The sequence below is a fragment of the Bos indicus x Bos taurus genome, chromosome 3, assembly GCF_003369695.1.
Source record: "Bos indicus x Bos taurus breed Angus x Brahman F1 hybrid chromosome 3, Bos_hybrid_MaternalHap_v2.0, whole genome shotgun sequence".
Lineage (NCBI taxonomy): Eukaryota > Metazoa > Chordata > Mammalia > Artiodactyla > Bovidae > Bos > Bos indicus x Bos taurus.
In genome coordinates this window covers 82324730-82340686 of record NC_040078.1, presented here as the reverse complement: position 1 = coordinate 82340686, position 15957 = coordinate 82324730, and the positions used below count along the sequence as shown (strand labels likewise).

At 40.3% G+C, this 15957-nt stretch overlaps 1 protein-coding gene across 2 annotated transcripts in view; it reads left to right on the top strand.

Moving 5' to 3' along the window:
• Positions 1 to 1948: 1948 nt before the first annotated feature.
• The window catches only part of ALG6 (ALG6, alpha-1,3-glucosyltransferase), a 58090-nt gene continuing 44081 nt past the window's right edge, over positions 1949 to 15957 (top strand). The window contains exons 1-2 of one of the 2 annotated variants that reach the window (XM_027537034.1): positions 1949 to 2056; positions 4781 to 5057. In XM_027537034.1, the coding sequence (XP_027392835.1) occupies positions 4976 to 5057 (82 nt within the window). In that variant the 5' untranslated portion in view covers positions 1949 to 2056; positions 4781 to 4975. Of the gene's footprint in view, positions 2057 to 4780; positions 5058 to 15957 lie in introns of those variants that run through there. The other variant, XM_027537035.1, reaches the window with a different exon arrangement.

Here is a 15957-nt window from a genome sequence, read left to right as displayed (position 1 = left end):
TTTTAAGCACCAACTTTGCTCTGAATACTATATCAGAAGCTATCAGGTTGGGAGGAAGAAAGAAGAGACTGATACCAATTGTCATTATTTGAAGATATATCTTTTACAATATATTGATATTTTTGAAATATCAATATGTGATCAAACCGTAGGCCCCTGCATTAGAAGTGCAGAGTTTTGACAAGGAAGTCCCAACTGCCACAATTTTGGCTTGAACCATTCCTTTGTCAAGAGTCTTAACTCCCATTCTCCTGGCCCAGGCTTTCTTTCAAAGCTCAGCTGACTTCTCTAGGGAAAGTGTTTCTTGATAATTTTTAGTTTACATGAATGTTCTTCTCTGAACTCCTACAGTACTTAATGCATATACTAGTAATCTGACGTTTAGCATCTGTTCTATCCTTTTATGCTTTTTTCCAATGAGAATGAAAATTTTTTGAAGGCAGACACTTGGCCATATTTTTTCATATTTCCAGGGCTGACGGTCTTTAAAATATAGTAGGATAAAATTTTAGGTCTGAAAGTTTATCTAGCCCACTCACTCATTTCACAGGTGAAGAAAGCATGATCCAGAGAGTTGTTCAGAGCCACTTTGTTATAAAGCCATGTTGTTGTTGCTTAGTTGCTGTTGTATCCGAATATTTGCAGCCCCATGGATTATAGACCGCCAGGCTCCTCTGTCCATAGGATTTTCCCAGGCAAGAATATTGGAGTGGGTTGCCATTTCCTTCTCCAGGGGATCTTCCCAACTCAGGGACTGAACCTCCATCTCCTCCATTGGTGAGTGGCCCCAGTATAAAGCCATAGCCAAAGCCAAAGCTGAAGCTCCAATACTTTGGCCACCTGGCAAAGAGCTGACTCATTGGGAAAGACCCTGATGCTGGGAAAGATTGAGGGCAGGAGGAGAAGGGGGCAACAAAGAACAGGATGGTTGGATGGCATCACTGACTCAATGGACATGAGTTTGAGCAAACTCCAGAAGATAGTGAAGGACAGGGAAGCCTGGCGTGCTGCAGTCCATGGAGTCGCAAAGAGTTGGATATGACTTAACCTTAGTTACTGAAGAACAAAAAGCCAAACTGGGCTTCCCTAGTGGCTCACACTGTAAAGAATCTGCCTGCAGTGCAGAGACCCAGGTTCAAGCTCTGGGTCCACAAGATCCCCTGAAGAAGGGAATGGCTACCCACTCCAGTGTTCTTGCTTAGAGAATTCCATGTATAGAGGAGGCTGGCAGGCTATAGTTGATGGGGTTGCAAAGAGTCGGACCCGACTGAGCAACTAACATTTTCATGTTCATGGTGTGTGGTTACTTTCAGGGATTATAGCGGGACTGGCTTTACAGAATGGCAGGATTCAGAAGGGGGATATGAGGGCATTTCCCTGACCAAAGTAAGGGAATGTGGTTATTATTTGCAAGTTTGGGAATATGCGGTCCAAGCTGCTTGATGGGGAAGGTGTGATGCCTACTGGAGGGCAAGGCTGTTCTTTAGCATCCCCCACAGTTTCTTGAAGATGCCTGGAGTTGAATACTATTTCCTCCATGAAGTGGCTTCCCAGCTTAATACCTACTTCTCTGCAGGCATGCAGCCTGAAGAAAGTAAAGCCCATTGGCTTTCTGGCTCCTCAAGGGCATAGGTCCAGAGGAAGATCTCCTGCTCGTTGGTGAGGACTAGCCATGGGTTGTCCACTGTGTGAAGCGCGCCAGGACGCTCCCCTAACAGGAATCCGTGGACTAAGCAGCCGCTCAGGCCTTGGCCACGATCCCAGGAAAGAAGAGCAAGGGGCTTTCCACCTGCCCCAAGCCTCACCCAGACACCAGGCCTCTCGGATTCCAGCGGCTCGTGCTTCGCCTCCGAAGCCCGCCTTCTCCACTCCGCGCCTTTTCCCCGCCCCTCCCCACACGCTCGACGGGCTCGCTCCCGCTCCGGGCACGCGGACGGTGCGCGAGTACGCGGACGCGGAAGGCAGGCCGGCAGGGCTCTTCGCCGCGGGGGCGAGCGCGCAGGCGCCTTCCTGAAACCTGCTGCGGCGCGAATCCCTACGTTCGGAGAGCGGTGGGGTAAGAGGCCGGGTCCCTGGAATTCTGGGGCGCTTGGAGGGAGGGGGGAGGGCCTGGGGCTTGGCTGTCTGGCTCCCGGCTCCGCTCCGCTCTGGGGAAGCGAAGCCTCCTCAGTCCCGCCCGCAGGCTCGACTGGGGGCCGGGTGGGGGATGCGGTGATCATGGAGGGTATCCTGGACTGGAAAGCTTGGCACCCTTGTTCCTGCGGTCCTGAGGGTCCGGCCCGCCGGAGAAAGGGGCAGACACACCAAGAGGGGGCTCTTTGGCGAGATGTCCTCTCCTGGGATAGCAACACTCCCTGACTGTGCTGTTCACCTGGGGGAGGGACATTTTCGCACCGAAAGGAACAAGTTTGGCCCTGGGACGTGGACGACAGACATTTTTTCTGCTGAGACGCACCCTCTGGGTAAACTGGGACAGAAGAATTCTCTGCTGCCCGCGAGAATGGGTTAGGAAGCTACTGTACTTTTTGTTGTACAGAAAGGAAAAATAGTAAAATAAAACAGAAAACAGAAACAACCCTTTTTACTGTTCTAGGAGAACAGATCGGTTAAGAATTTCATATGATAATATGTTTAAACCACAAAGGACTCAGTACAATTAGGTACCTCCCTTCTTCACCCGAAGATCTCCATTCAGCAGATACTTTTGAGTTACCTGCTCTGTACCAGCCTTGTTCTATGAGCAGGGAACTGGGCAGCGGCTAAGATAGGAGGATCCCTGCTTGCTTGGAGCTTATATTCTGGTTGACAAATAAATGTTATTTCCTTTGTAACTTTTATTATAACATGTAAAAGAAAATACTGTCCACAAATCATAAATTTTAACTAACTGATTTATCATTAAGTAAACACATCTTTTAACAACCACTTAAATCAGGAAGCAACATGTGGGATCTAGTTCCCTGACCAGGGATCGAACCTGGGTCACTTGCATCTGGAGTGCAGAATTTTAGCCACTGGACCACCAGGGAAGTCCTTGTTTGAGCCTTTGAAAGAGTAACTCCTTTCTTAAGAAGAAGCTCATTTAATTTTTGGACAACTCTAGGTGTTAGAAAAGTTTTCCTAATATTTAATCTAACACTGGTCATCAGGGTCATCTGGGTCCATCCAGAGCTGATCTGTTATCTGTTGCCTCCCTTTCAGTACTCAAGCAGTTTTTTGGGTTTTTTTTTTGACGTTTAAGTGCAGAACTTTGAATTTATTATCCCTGCAATGATTTCTGGAGTTAGATTTGGCCCATCATAGATGTTGTCTAAATCTTTTGGATATGATCCTTTCATCTGTCAGCAGTTCCGCCATTGTGTTCTTAATAAACTTGATCAGGGAGGTCCCTGGTGGCCTAATGGTTAGGATTTCCGGCTTTCATTGCCATTGCCTGGGTTTAGTCCCTGGTTGGGGAAGTGAGATCCCACAAGCCCTTTGGTGAGGCCAGAAAGCAAACAAACAAAAAACTTGATCAGCGTATTATTAGTTAAGCATTGTTATTCTTTTTTTTAAAGTTCATTATGATTATTAAGGGTCATTGATTTTGTCTTATTTTTGTTATTTAGATATGATCATCTGGAACTGTGGATAATTCATTTAACTTGGTTGTATTACTGATTAAAATTTCGGCAATGGAATATCAGTTAAGTTATGGATTTTTAAATCCAGGACTTAGCATTTGTAAAATCAATTTTAAACTTGATATCTCTGCAGGAAATAGAGTGTTGTGTTGCAATTCTGGAATATATAGTGCAACACGTTAAAAGGGGCTTTTTGAGTTGGGTTAGAAAAGGATTTGAGGGTACTCTTTCTGCCCCCTTCTGATGCCTATGTCAGAAGCTTTCTCTATCTCCTTTATACTTTAATAAAACTTTATTACACATACACACACACACAAAAAGGATTTGAAAAGTTTATAATGGCCCATAAACTGTGTCAAACCTGGAATCAATGTGAGAAACTGATTTATTTTCATTTTTCCTCCTCCCTTGCCTCTTGTAGAATATCTTGTGATCAATGAAATGATCAAAGGTGGATGCAGTAAGAGGGAGGAAAGAAAAAGGGAATTTGTATAAATAAAATTTGAATAATACATTCACATAGCCTTATTAAATGCTTCGAGTCATTCTAACTTACTGAGATGCTAGACTTATTAATTCTAGAGTTGTTCCTTGCTATTTTTAAGTAAGAAAAATACTTTTTTGACCTATAGGTTAAATGTGCCAATTTTCCCCTAAAATTTAGCACTGCATAGCTTGTGGGTTCTTAGTTCCTGACCAGGGATTGAACCTGTACCCTTGGCAATGAAAGCATGGAGCCCTCACCACTAGACCATGAGGGAATTGCCTGAATTAATTAATTGATTAATCTTTTGAGTATGAAACTGTTTTATTTTCTAATCTAGCAAGTCCTAGTTTCTCTAAATTTCCTTTATTTTATTTTTGGCCTCACCGATTGGCACATGGAATCTTAGTTCCCCAAGGACCAGGGATCAAACTCGAATTCCCTCCATTGAGAGCATGGACTCTTAACCACTGGACCACCAGGGAAGTCCCGGAGAGCTAATCTTTTGAGGTTCATTTCCTGACTGGAGGACTAGGAATAAGGAACTTAAAATTATCTGTTTTCTTTGACTGTCCCCTTCCCCCATTTCTCCGTCTTTCTCTTTGGTTTAATGTTTGTTGTTTGGGCACTATGCTCAGCTAAATCTTGGTATCTTTTTTTGTTTTCCCTGCAGGTTACTTCTTCCTAGAGATAAAAATCAATGTTTAACTGGAAACGAAGCATCAATTAAAATCCTCTCAAACTCCTAATTCCAAATAATTGATAATATTTCTCTGATCAAGAAAAGAAGTGATTGACTGCATGTTAAAAGTATTCCTGTATTAGTATTCCTGTATTTTTTTCCTCTTCCTGAATTCGAAGAAAAAATATGGAGAAATGGTACTTGATGACAGCTGCAGTCTTACTAGGACTAACAGTACGGTGGACAGTTTCTCTTAATTCTTACTCAGGTAACACATTTTTCATTTAATAGGTGAATTTTTTTTGAATCTTTCTTTTTGTCTGTTTTTTTTTTTTTTGTCTGTTTTTTGAGGTTTTTTGTTTTTGGTAACAGTTTATAGTTTTCTGACCGAGACAGAGAAGAATTTCAGGTTTTATTAGTGTAGTCAAGAAAAGGCACTTAAACATCTAAGGCTAATAAATAGAATTTGTATAAGAGCTAAATAGAAGCACAGGCTTTGTAATATGAGAAAAGAAAGATGTATTCTAACTGGGAAGAAGACAAATTGAGAAACAGTTATCTCTTAGCTGTTGAAGAGAGAAATGAGCTAGTATTTCAAAGAGGGAGCTGAATCAAAGAAGGCTTTTTTGTTTGTTTAGGGTAGAGAAGGCTTTTATATGCATGCTAAGTCCTTCACTTGTGTCTGACTCTTTGCGATGCTATAGACTGTAGCCTGCCAGGCTCCTCCGCCCATTGAATTCTCCAGACAAAGATACTGGAATAGGTTGCCATGTCCTCCTCCAGGGGATCCTCCTGACCCAGGGATCAAACCTGAGTCTGTTACGTCTCCTGCATTGGCAGGCAGGTTCTTTACCACTAATGCCACCTGGAAAGCCCAGGGTAGAGAAGGCATATTACTACCTTGAAAGGAAGACAGCAGTGGAGAATAAGATTGAGAATGATGTGAGAGAAATGGAGTGGGGGTGGGATTAATGGAGTCTGGTCCTGGAGATTGGGGGTGGGATTAAATTTAACCTTGTGAGTATTTATTTAATACTTCTCCTATCCAGGCACTATGCTAAGGGCTAGAAATTTAAGGTGAATATCTAATACTTAAAGGGGTCTCCATTTAGTAGATAAGTAGTCACAATCACTTCAGTTCAGTCACTCAGTTGTGTCCAACTCTTTGCAACCCCATAGTGGAGTGCAGCACACCAGGCCTCCCTGTCCATCACCAACTCCCGGAGTTTACTCAAACTCACGTCCTTCGAGTAGGTGATGCCATCCACACCATCTCATCCTCTGTCATCCCCTTCTCCTCCTGCCTTCAATCTTTTGCAGCATCAGGGTCTTTTCAAATGAATCAGTTCTTCGCATTAGGTGGCCAAAGTATTGGAGTTTCAGCTTCAGCATCAATCCTTCCAATGAATATTCAGGACTAATTTCATTAGGATGGACTGGTATGATCTCCTTGCAGTTCAAGGGACTCTCAAGAGTCTTCTCCAACACCACAGTTCAAAAGCATCAATTCTTTGGCACTCAGCTTTCTTTATAGTCTAACTCTCACATCCGTACATGACTACTGAAAAAACCATAGCCTTGAATAGCCAGACCTTTGTTGGCAAAGTAATGTCTCTGCTTTTTAATATGCTGTCTAGGTTGGTCATAACTGTTCTTTCAAGGAGCAAGCATCTTTTAATTTCATGGCTGCAGTTACCACCTGCAGTGATTTTGGAGCCCCCCAAAATAAAGTCTGTCATTGTTTCCACTGTTTCCCCATCTATTTGCCATGAAGTGATGGGACCAGATGCCATGATCTTAGTTTTCTGAATGTTGAACTTTAAGCCAACTTTTTCTCTCTCCTCTTTTACTTTCATCAAGAAGCTCTTTAGTTCTTCTTTGCTTTCTGCCATAAGGGTGGTGTCATCTGAATGTCAGAGGTTATTGATATTTCTCCCGGCAGTCTTGATTCCAGCTTGTGATTCCTCCAGCCCAGCGTTTCTCATGATGTACCTGCATATAAGTTAAATAAGCAGGGTGACAATATACAGCCTTGACGGACTCCTTTTCCTGTTTGGAACCAGTCTGTTGTTCGCTATCCAGTTCTAACTGTTGCTTCCTGACCTGAACACAGAGGCAGATCAGGTGGTCTGGTATTCCCATCTCTTTCAGAATTTTCCAGTTTGTTGTGGTCCACACAGTCAAAGGCTTTGGCATAGTCAATAAAACAGAAGTAGATGTTTTTCTGGAATTCTCTTGCTTTTTCAATGATCCAGCGGATGTTGGCAATTTGATCTCTGGTTCCTCTGCCTTTTCTAAAACCAGCTTCAACATCAGGAAGTTCATGGTTCACGTATTGTTGAAGCCTGGCTTGGAGAATTTTGAGTCACAATACAATGTGATAATTAAATGTTGAAGTGTGAGTTTCCGTGTTAACATAGAAAATGATCAGGATGCACTGCAGAAAACTTTTCACAGGATGGCGTTTGAATTCAAGGTTTGAAAGATAAGTTGGAATTTGCTACGCAAATAAAATGGGGAACGTATTCTAGACAGTAGAACATGTGCAGAGATACGGTACGTGGCATGAGACCATGGTTGTAAGTATTTGGTATTCAGTTCAGTCACTCAGTCGTGTCCGACTCTTCGCGACCCCATGAATCGCAGCACGCCAGGCCTCCCTGTCCATCACCAACTCCCAGAGTTCACTCAGACTCACGTCCATTGAGTCAGTGATACCATCCAGCCATCTCATCCTCTGTCGTCCCCTTCTCCTCCTGCCCCCAGTCCTTCCCAGCATCAGAGTCTTTTCTAATGAGTCAACTCTTCGCATGAGGTGGCCAAAGTACTGGAGTTTCAGCTTCAGCATCATTCCCTCCAAAGAAATCCCAGGGCTGATCTCCTTCAGAATGGACTGGTTGGATCTCCTTGCAGTCCAAGGGATTCTCAAGAGTCTTCTCCAACACCACAGTTCAAAAGCATCAATTCTTCGGCACTCAGCCTTCTTCACAGTCCAACTCTCACATCCATACATGACCACAGGAAAAACCATAGCCTTGACTAGACGAACCTTTGTTGGCAAAGTAATGTCTCTGCTTTTGAATGTGCTATCTAGGTTGGTCATAACTTTCCTTCCAAGGAGTAAGTGTCTTTTAATTTCATGGCTGCAGTCACCATCTGCAGTGATTTTGGAGCCCAGAAAAATAAAGTCTGACACTGTTTCCACTGTTTCCCCATCTATTTGCCATGAAGTGATGGGACCAGATGCCATGATCTTAGTTTTCTGAATGTTGAGCTTTAAGCCGACTTTTTCACTCTCCACTTTCACTTTCATCAAGAGGCTTTTGAGTTCCTCTTCACTTTCTGCCATAAGGGTGGTATCATCTGCATATCTGAGGTTATTGATATTTCTCCCGGCAGTCTTGATTCCAGCTTGTGTTTCTTCCAGTCCAGCGTTTCTCATGATGTACTCAGCATATAAGTTAAATAAGCAGGGTGATAATATACAGCCTTGACGTACTCCTTTTCCTATTTGGAACCAGTCTGTTGTTCCATGTCCAGTTCTAACTGTTGTTTCCTGACCTGCATACAGATTTTTTAAGAGGCAGGTGAGGTGGTCTGGTATTCCCATCTCTTTCAGAATTTTCCACAGTTTATTGTGACCGACACAGTCAAAGGCTTTGCAATAGTCAATAAAGCAGAAATAGATGTTTTTCTGGAACTCTCTTGCTTTTCCATGATCCAGCGGATGTTGGCAATTTGATCTCTGGTTCCTCTGCCTTTTCTAAAACCAGCTTGAACATCAGGAAGTTTACGGTTCACGTATTGCTGAAGCCTGGCTTGGAGAATTTTGAGCATTACTTTACTAGCATGTGAGATGAGTGCAATTGTGCGGTAGTTTGAGCATTCTTTGGCATTGCCTTTCTTTGGGATTGGAATGAAAACTGACCTTTTCCAGTCCTGTGGCCACTGCTGAGTTTTCCAAATTTGCTGGCATATTGAGTGCACCACTTTCACAGCATCATCTTTCAGGATTTGGAATAGCTCAACTGGAATTCCATTACCTCCACTAGCTTTGTTCGTAGTGATGCTTTCTAAGGCCCACTTGACTTCACATTCCAGGATATCTGGTTCTAGGTGAGTGATCACACCGTCGTGATTATCTGGGTCGTGAAGATCTTTTTGTACAGTTCTTCTGTGTATTCTTGCCACCTCTTCTTAATATCTTCTGCTTCTGTTAGGTCCATACCATTTCTGTCCTTTATCAAGCCCATCTTTGGATGAAATGTCCCCTTGGTACCTCTAATTTTCTTGAAGAGATCTCTAGTCTTTCCCATTCTGTTGTTTTCCTCTATTTCTTTGCATTGATCACTGAAGAAGGCTTTCTTATCTCTTCTTGCTATTCTTTGGGACTCTGCATTCAGATGCTTATATCTTTCCTTTTCTCCTTTGCTTTTTGCTTCTCTTCTTTTCACAGCTATTTGTATGGCCTCCCTAGACAGCCATTTTGCTTTTTTGCATTTCTTTTCCATGGGAATGGTCTTGATCCCTGTCTCCTGTACAGTGTCACGAACCTCATTTCATAGTTCATCAGGCACTCTATCTTAAATCTATTTTTCACTTCCACTGTATAATCATAAGGGATTTGATTAAGATCATACTTGAATGGTGTAGTGGTTTTCCCTACTTTCACCAATTTAAGTCTGAATTTGGTAATAAGGAGTTCATGATTTGAGCCGCAGTCAGCTCCTGGTCTTGTTTTTGTTGACTGTATAGAGCTTCTCCACCTTTGGCTGCAAAGAATATAATCAATCTGATTTCGGTGTTGACCATCTGGTGATGTCCATGTGTAGAGTCTTCTCTTGTGTTGTTGGAAGTGGGTGTTTGCTATGACCAGTGCATTCTCTTGGCAAAACTCTGTTAGTCTTTGCCCTGCTTCATTCTGTATTCCAAGGCCAAATTTGCCTGTTACTCCAGGTGTTTCTTGACTTCTACTTTTGCATTCCAGTCCCCTATAATGAAAAGGACATCTGTTTTGGGTGTTAGTTCTAAAAGGTCTTGTAGGTCTTCCTAGAACCGTTCAACTTCAGCTTCCTCAGCATTACTGGTTGGGGCATAGACTTGGATTACTGTGATATTGAATGGTTTGCCTTGGAAACGAACAGAGATCATTCTGTCATTTTTGAGATTGCATCCAGGTACTGCATTTCAGACTCTTTTGTTGACCAGGATGGCTACTCCATTTCTTCTGAGGGATTCCTGCCCGCAGTAGTAGGTATAATGGTCATCTGAGTTAAATTCACCCATTCCAGTCCATTTCAGTTCGCTGATTCCTAGAATGTCAACATTCACTCTTGCCATCTCTTGTTTGACCACTTCGATTTTGCCTTGATTCATGGACCTGACATTCCAGGTTCCTATGCAATATTGCTCTTTACAGCTTCGGACCTTGCTTCTTTCACCAGTCACATCCACAGCTGGGTATTCTTTTTGCTTTGGCTCCATCCCTTCATTCTTTCTGGAATTATTTCTCCACTGATCTCCAGTAGCATATTGGGTCCCTACTGATCTGGGGAGTTCCTCTTTCAGTATCCTATCATTTTGCCTTTTCATACTGTTCATGGGATTCTCAAGGCAATACTGAAGTGGTTTGCCATTCCCTTCTCCAGTGGACCACATCCTGTCAGATCTCTCCACCATGACCCGCCCGTCTTGGGTGGCCCCACGGGCATGGCTTATTTTCATTGAGTTAGACAAGGCTGTGGTAAGGAAGGGCGGCGGTGAGGAGATACCCCTCTTCCAAGGTAAGGAGCAGCGGCTGCGCTTTGCTGGGAGCAGCCATGAAGAGATACCCCACACCCAAGGTAAGAGAAACCCAAGTAAGATGGTAGGTGTTGCAAGAGGACATCAGAGGGCAGACACAGTGAATCTATACTCACAGAAAGTATTTGGTATTAGATAGCATAAAAAGAAGGAAAGAAAGGATAGGGAGGCATGGCTGGAGATTTGGCTATGTAGTTAGCTGTGTTGTAGAAAAATAACTTATTTTTTACTATCTTATTATTATCATGAAAAACGATTGTAGGAAGAAAGTTGGATGTAAAGAGACAAATGAGACAATCATAATAATAGAGGTAGAGTTACTATTTTCTAAGTATTTACCAAATGCTAGACATTGAGTACTTTCCTTAATATCACAACCACTGAAGATAGGTATTATTTCTAATTTACAAATGGAAAATGAGACAACTGATAAATGACAACTGTAACTCAAAAATATTTTATTCCATAGTCAGTGCTTTGCCTCTGCTCTATGGGATCTTAGTTACCAATACCAGGGATTGAACCGGAGCCACAGCAGTGAAAGTGCCAAGTCTTTAATCACTGGGCCATCAGGGAATTCCTCGTATATGTTTTTTAAAAAAATCAGATTGTTAAAGTCCTATGAAAAACTGTTTGGATTTTAATTGGAGTTATATACTATACCACTGATTAATTTGGGTGAATTGGCAATCATTAACATAGTAAGGCTTCTAATTCATTAAGATGGTATGTTTCTCCATTTATTTAAATCTTTAATGTTTTTCAACGAAATTTTATAGTTTTCTACATGAAAGTTTTACTTGTCTTTTCTTAGGTGTATTGCTAGATATCCTATATATTTTTTCCCTCCCCATTGTAGATAGTATCTTTTAAAAAATTGCTTATCTAAATGTCTGTTCCAGGGGAATGAAAATGTGGTTGATTTGTTAATATTTGGCAACCTTCCAAAAATGATAATTTATCTGAAGTATGTTTTAAAGTGAAGTGAAAGTTGCTCAGTCATGTCTGACTCTTTGTGACCCCATGGACTATATAGTCCCTGGAATTCTCCAGGCCAGAATATTTGAGTGGGTAGCCTTTCCCTTTTCCAGGGGATCATCCCAACCCAGGGATCGAACCCAGGACTCCCACATTGCAGGTGGATTCTTTACTAGCTGAGCCACAAGGGAAGCCCATGTTTTGAAACTTCTGTGTTAAAAAATGATCTGTGAATTAGAGTATTACTTCCTCTTTTTTACTCCCTATCCTTTTTCTTTCTTTTTTCTTGTCTTCTTAATTCTAGTAGTTTATTACAGTGTTGAAGTAATGATTCAGGCATCTTTATCTTGTTCTTAAATTTAACAGGTGCTTTTAATTTATCATTTGTTCTTTCTAGCATTGAACCAACCTTGCATTCCTGGCATAACTCTATTTGTGATATAGTACCTTTTTAAAAAAGTATATTGCAGATTGGCTTATTAATTATTTATGATTTTATCATCCATGCTCACAAATAAAATTGGCTTACAGTTTTACTTTTTGAAATTCCTTTGTCAAATTTATCAAGGATAGGCTAGCCAGCTAGCCACATAAAATGAATTAGGGCGCATACCCTCTTTTCCTACAATCGGGAATAGTATTCAGAATTGAAATTGTTTGTGATTCATTTATTATTTTTTTGGCTGTGCCATGTGGCTTGTAGGGTTCTAGTTTCCTGACTAGGGATTGAACCTGTGCCCCACTGCAGTGGAAGTACAGTCCTGTGGAAACACCAAGGAAGTCCCATGGAATTGTCTGTAGTTTAAATGCTTGGCTAGAACTTGCTAAAAAAACTCTTTGGGTCTAAAATTCTCTTTGTGGGAAAATATTCAGTGATTTAACTTCCTTAATGGTTATAGAACATTTGGGCTTTCTGTTTCTTTTTGATTTATTTTATAATTTATATTTTTCTAAGAATTTGCCCATTTCAACTGAGTTTTAAAATGTGTTGTGAAAGTTGCTCAGTGGTGTCTGATTCTTTGTGACCCCATGGACTACTGGAGTGGATAGACTTTCCCTTTTCCAGGGGATCTTCCCAATCCAGGGATTGAACCCCGGTCTCATGCATTGCAGGTGATTCTTTACCAGCTGAGCCACAAGGGAAGCCCAGGAATACTGGAGTGGGTAGCCTGTTCCTTTCCTAGGGAATCTTCCCGAACTAGGAATCAAACTGGGGTCTCCTGCATTGCAGGCGGATTCTTTACCAACTGAGCTATCAGGGAAGCCCCAAAATGTGTCGTTCAGTTCAGTTCAGTTCAGTCGCTCAGTTGTGTCCGACTCTTTGCGACCCCATGAACCACAGCACACCAGGCCTCCCTGTCCATCACCAATTCCCGGAGTCCACCCAAACCCATGTCCATTGTGTTGGTGATACCATCCAACCATCTCATCCTCTGTCGTCCCCTTCTCCTCCTGCCCTCAATCTTTCCCAGCATCAGGGTCTTTTTAAATGAGTCAGCTCTTTGCATCAGGTGGCCAAAGTATTGGAGTTTCAGCTTCAACAACAGTCCCTCCAATGAACACCTAGGACTGATCTCCTTTAGGATGGGCTGTTGGATCTCCTTGCAGTCCAAGGGACTTTCAAGAGTCTTCTCCAACCCCACAGTTCAAAAGCATTAATTCTGTGTTCAACTTTCTTTATGGTCCAACTCTCACATCCATACATGACCACTGGAAAAACCATAGCCTTGACTAGACGGAGAGGGATAAATTGGGAGACGGGGGTTGACATATACACTCTACTATATATAAAAGAGAGAACTATTGAGGACCTACTGTATAGCTTAGGGGACTCTATTCAATACTCTGTAATAACCTATATGGAAAAAGAATCTAAAAAAGAGTGGATATATATATATATATATGTATATGTATAACTTTTTCACTTTGCTATGCAACAGAAAGTAATACAACACAGTAAGTCAACTATACTCCAATAAAAATTAAAATAAAAAATAAAATACATTGATATAAATTATTATGTTTTCTTACTTTTTATATCTTTCCTGTATAACTAGTTATGGTTCCTTTTTCATTTCAGATATGGTTTATGTTGATTCATTTTAAAAAATCAGCCTTACTAGACATTTATTGATTTTATTAGTGTTTTCAAAAAATTAATTTGAGCTTTTCTTATCCTCTCAGTAGTATGCTTGGCTTTATTCTTACATTAACTGTTTAGCACATGCTTTAGCTTATTAAGTTTCAGTCATTTCTTTCTAATTAAGTCATTTAGGCTATACATTTTCTTTCAAGTACCACCCTAGAGGTAATATTTTGTACTTTCTATTGTGATTTTGCTTTGACTCATGAATAATTTGAAAGTATATTTAAAAATTTTTAAATATTTAGGCTTTAACAATGATCTCTTTGATATTTTAAATTTAATTGTATAGTAGAAAATAACAACAGAAAGAGAGTCTTTATGTATGGGACTAATTCTTTGAAATGTGTTGAAACTTGGGCTAGTATGTGATCAATTTTTTTAAATGCTCTGTGTGCTTAATATGTATATATTCTCCAGTTCAATAATCTGCATATACCCATTTACTCAATGTTCTGATGCAGTTTTTTTTATATTCTTACTGATTTTTGCCAAATTGATCTACCAGTTATTGAGAGAGTGGCAGTTTCTTTTTGTAGTTTTGTCAATTTCCTTTTGAATATTTTGAATCAGTATAATTAGGTGATTTAGAATTTTTTTCCTTGTGAGTTGAATTTTATGACATCACTGTCATGTCCTTGTTTATTTACGGTAATGCTTTTGTCTTAAAGTCTGTTTTCTCTAAAATTAATATTGCTTTACTAGTTTTCTTTAGCTTATTTTTTGCTTGATATATCTTTTTCTATTCTTTTACCCTCTACCTCTGAATCCCTGTGATTCAAATCTGTCTAACCAATTCCCTTCCCTAATTCCATTTTGTCTCTCTTCCTGACTTGGAGGCTATACTTTATTTTGTCCTTTCAGGACTTACTCATTAGCTTAACAAAATCTATAATGCTGTCTTGAACAATGCTAGGGCCTTAGAAACATTTTAACTATAGTTACAAATATTTACTTCCTGCCTCAAATTAAAATGGTATTATTGCCCAAGATTTTATTTCTTTCATGATTTTAGGTGTTAGTCACTGTTGCTTTATATAATTAATATTTCTTAGGTTTACCCTCATTTTCTTTGTTTGTCCGTCTTACATAGTATATCTTTCTTTGAGATCCTTTTCTTTCTTCCTGAGGTACATCTTCAGAAGAGTTTTTTTGAGAGTCTGTTGTTGGCAAACTCCATTTTTGACTGAAAATACATTTTCCTCTTTGTTGTGAAGTTTTTATGGGTATTGAATTCTGTATTGACAGTTATTTTCTCTTAATATCAATACTTCAAAAATCTTTCATTGTTTTCTAGTTTCTGTTGCTGATGTTCAGACATCAGCTGTCACTTTAATTGTCTTTCCTTAGTAGATGGTATGTCTTTTCTTTCTTGCTGCAGTTGCACTGTGGTATATCTACATGTGAATATTAAAGAATTTATCCTCTTAGGATTTTTGATTTCTCTCTCTAGGGAGTTGTACCTTCTGTTTCTTGAGAAAATGCTCAGCCATTGTCCCTTCTCATTCTTTTTCTTTCTTATAGAACTCTGGTAGAAATATGTTATATCTTTGTTCTTTTAATCATTCAACAGATATGTGTTGGTCACTCACTCTGTGCCAAGTGTAGGTGGTATAGCAGAGAATAATTTTGTTATCTCTTCAAATACTTCTCTCTCATTTCTAATCTCCCTGTGCAAAGTCTTATTAGATATATGTTGGGTCTTTTCATTCTTTCCTCTACTTTATAATTGCTTTTATTTAGCATCTTACCGTGTCTTCACACTGCTTTCTTTATAATCATCAGATCTGTCTTCCTAATTTTTACTTTTCTAATTGTGTTTGATCTGTTTTTTTACTTGTCTATTGAGTTTTCAGATTTCAGCTATTATGTTTTTAATTTCCACAACTTCTGCTTGTTTCCTCTTTGTATCTTCTTGATCTTTCTGATCATCTCTTGTTCCTCAGCATACTCTCAGTGTGTTCTGTTTTGTCTTTAAATAGACTAACCATGCTTATTTTATATTACCTATCAGAAAATTCCAGTTTCTGCCGTCTGATTTCATAGTTTGTTTCTGATGACTCTTGCTCATAGTACTTTGTTTCTTCATGAGGTTAGTGATTTTTTTGAATTGTGAGCTCATATTACCTAGTACTTATATCTTGTGGAAATTCTTTGAGGCCTGAGTTTACTGTGTATTTTTTCACAGAGGGTTTGTGTTGCTTCCTGCCAGGTACCTGGGCACTTTTAGCAAAAGTCAAACCAG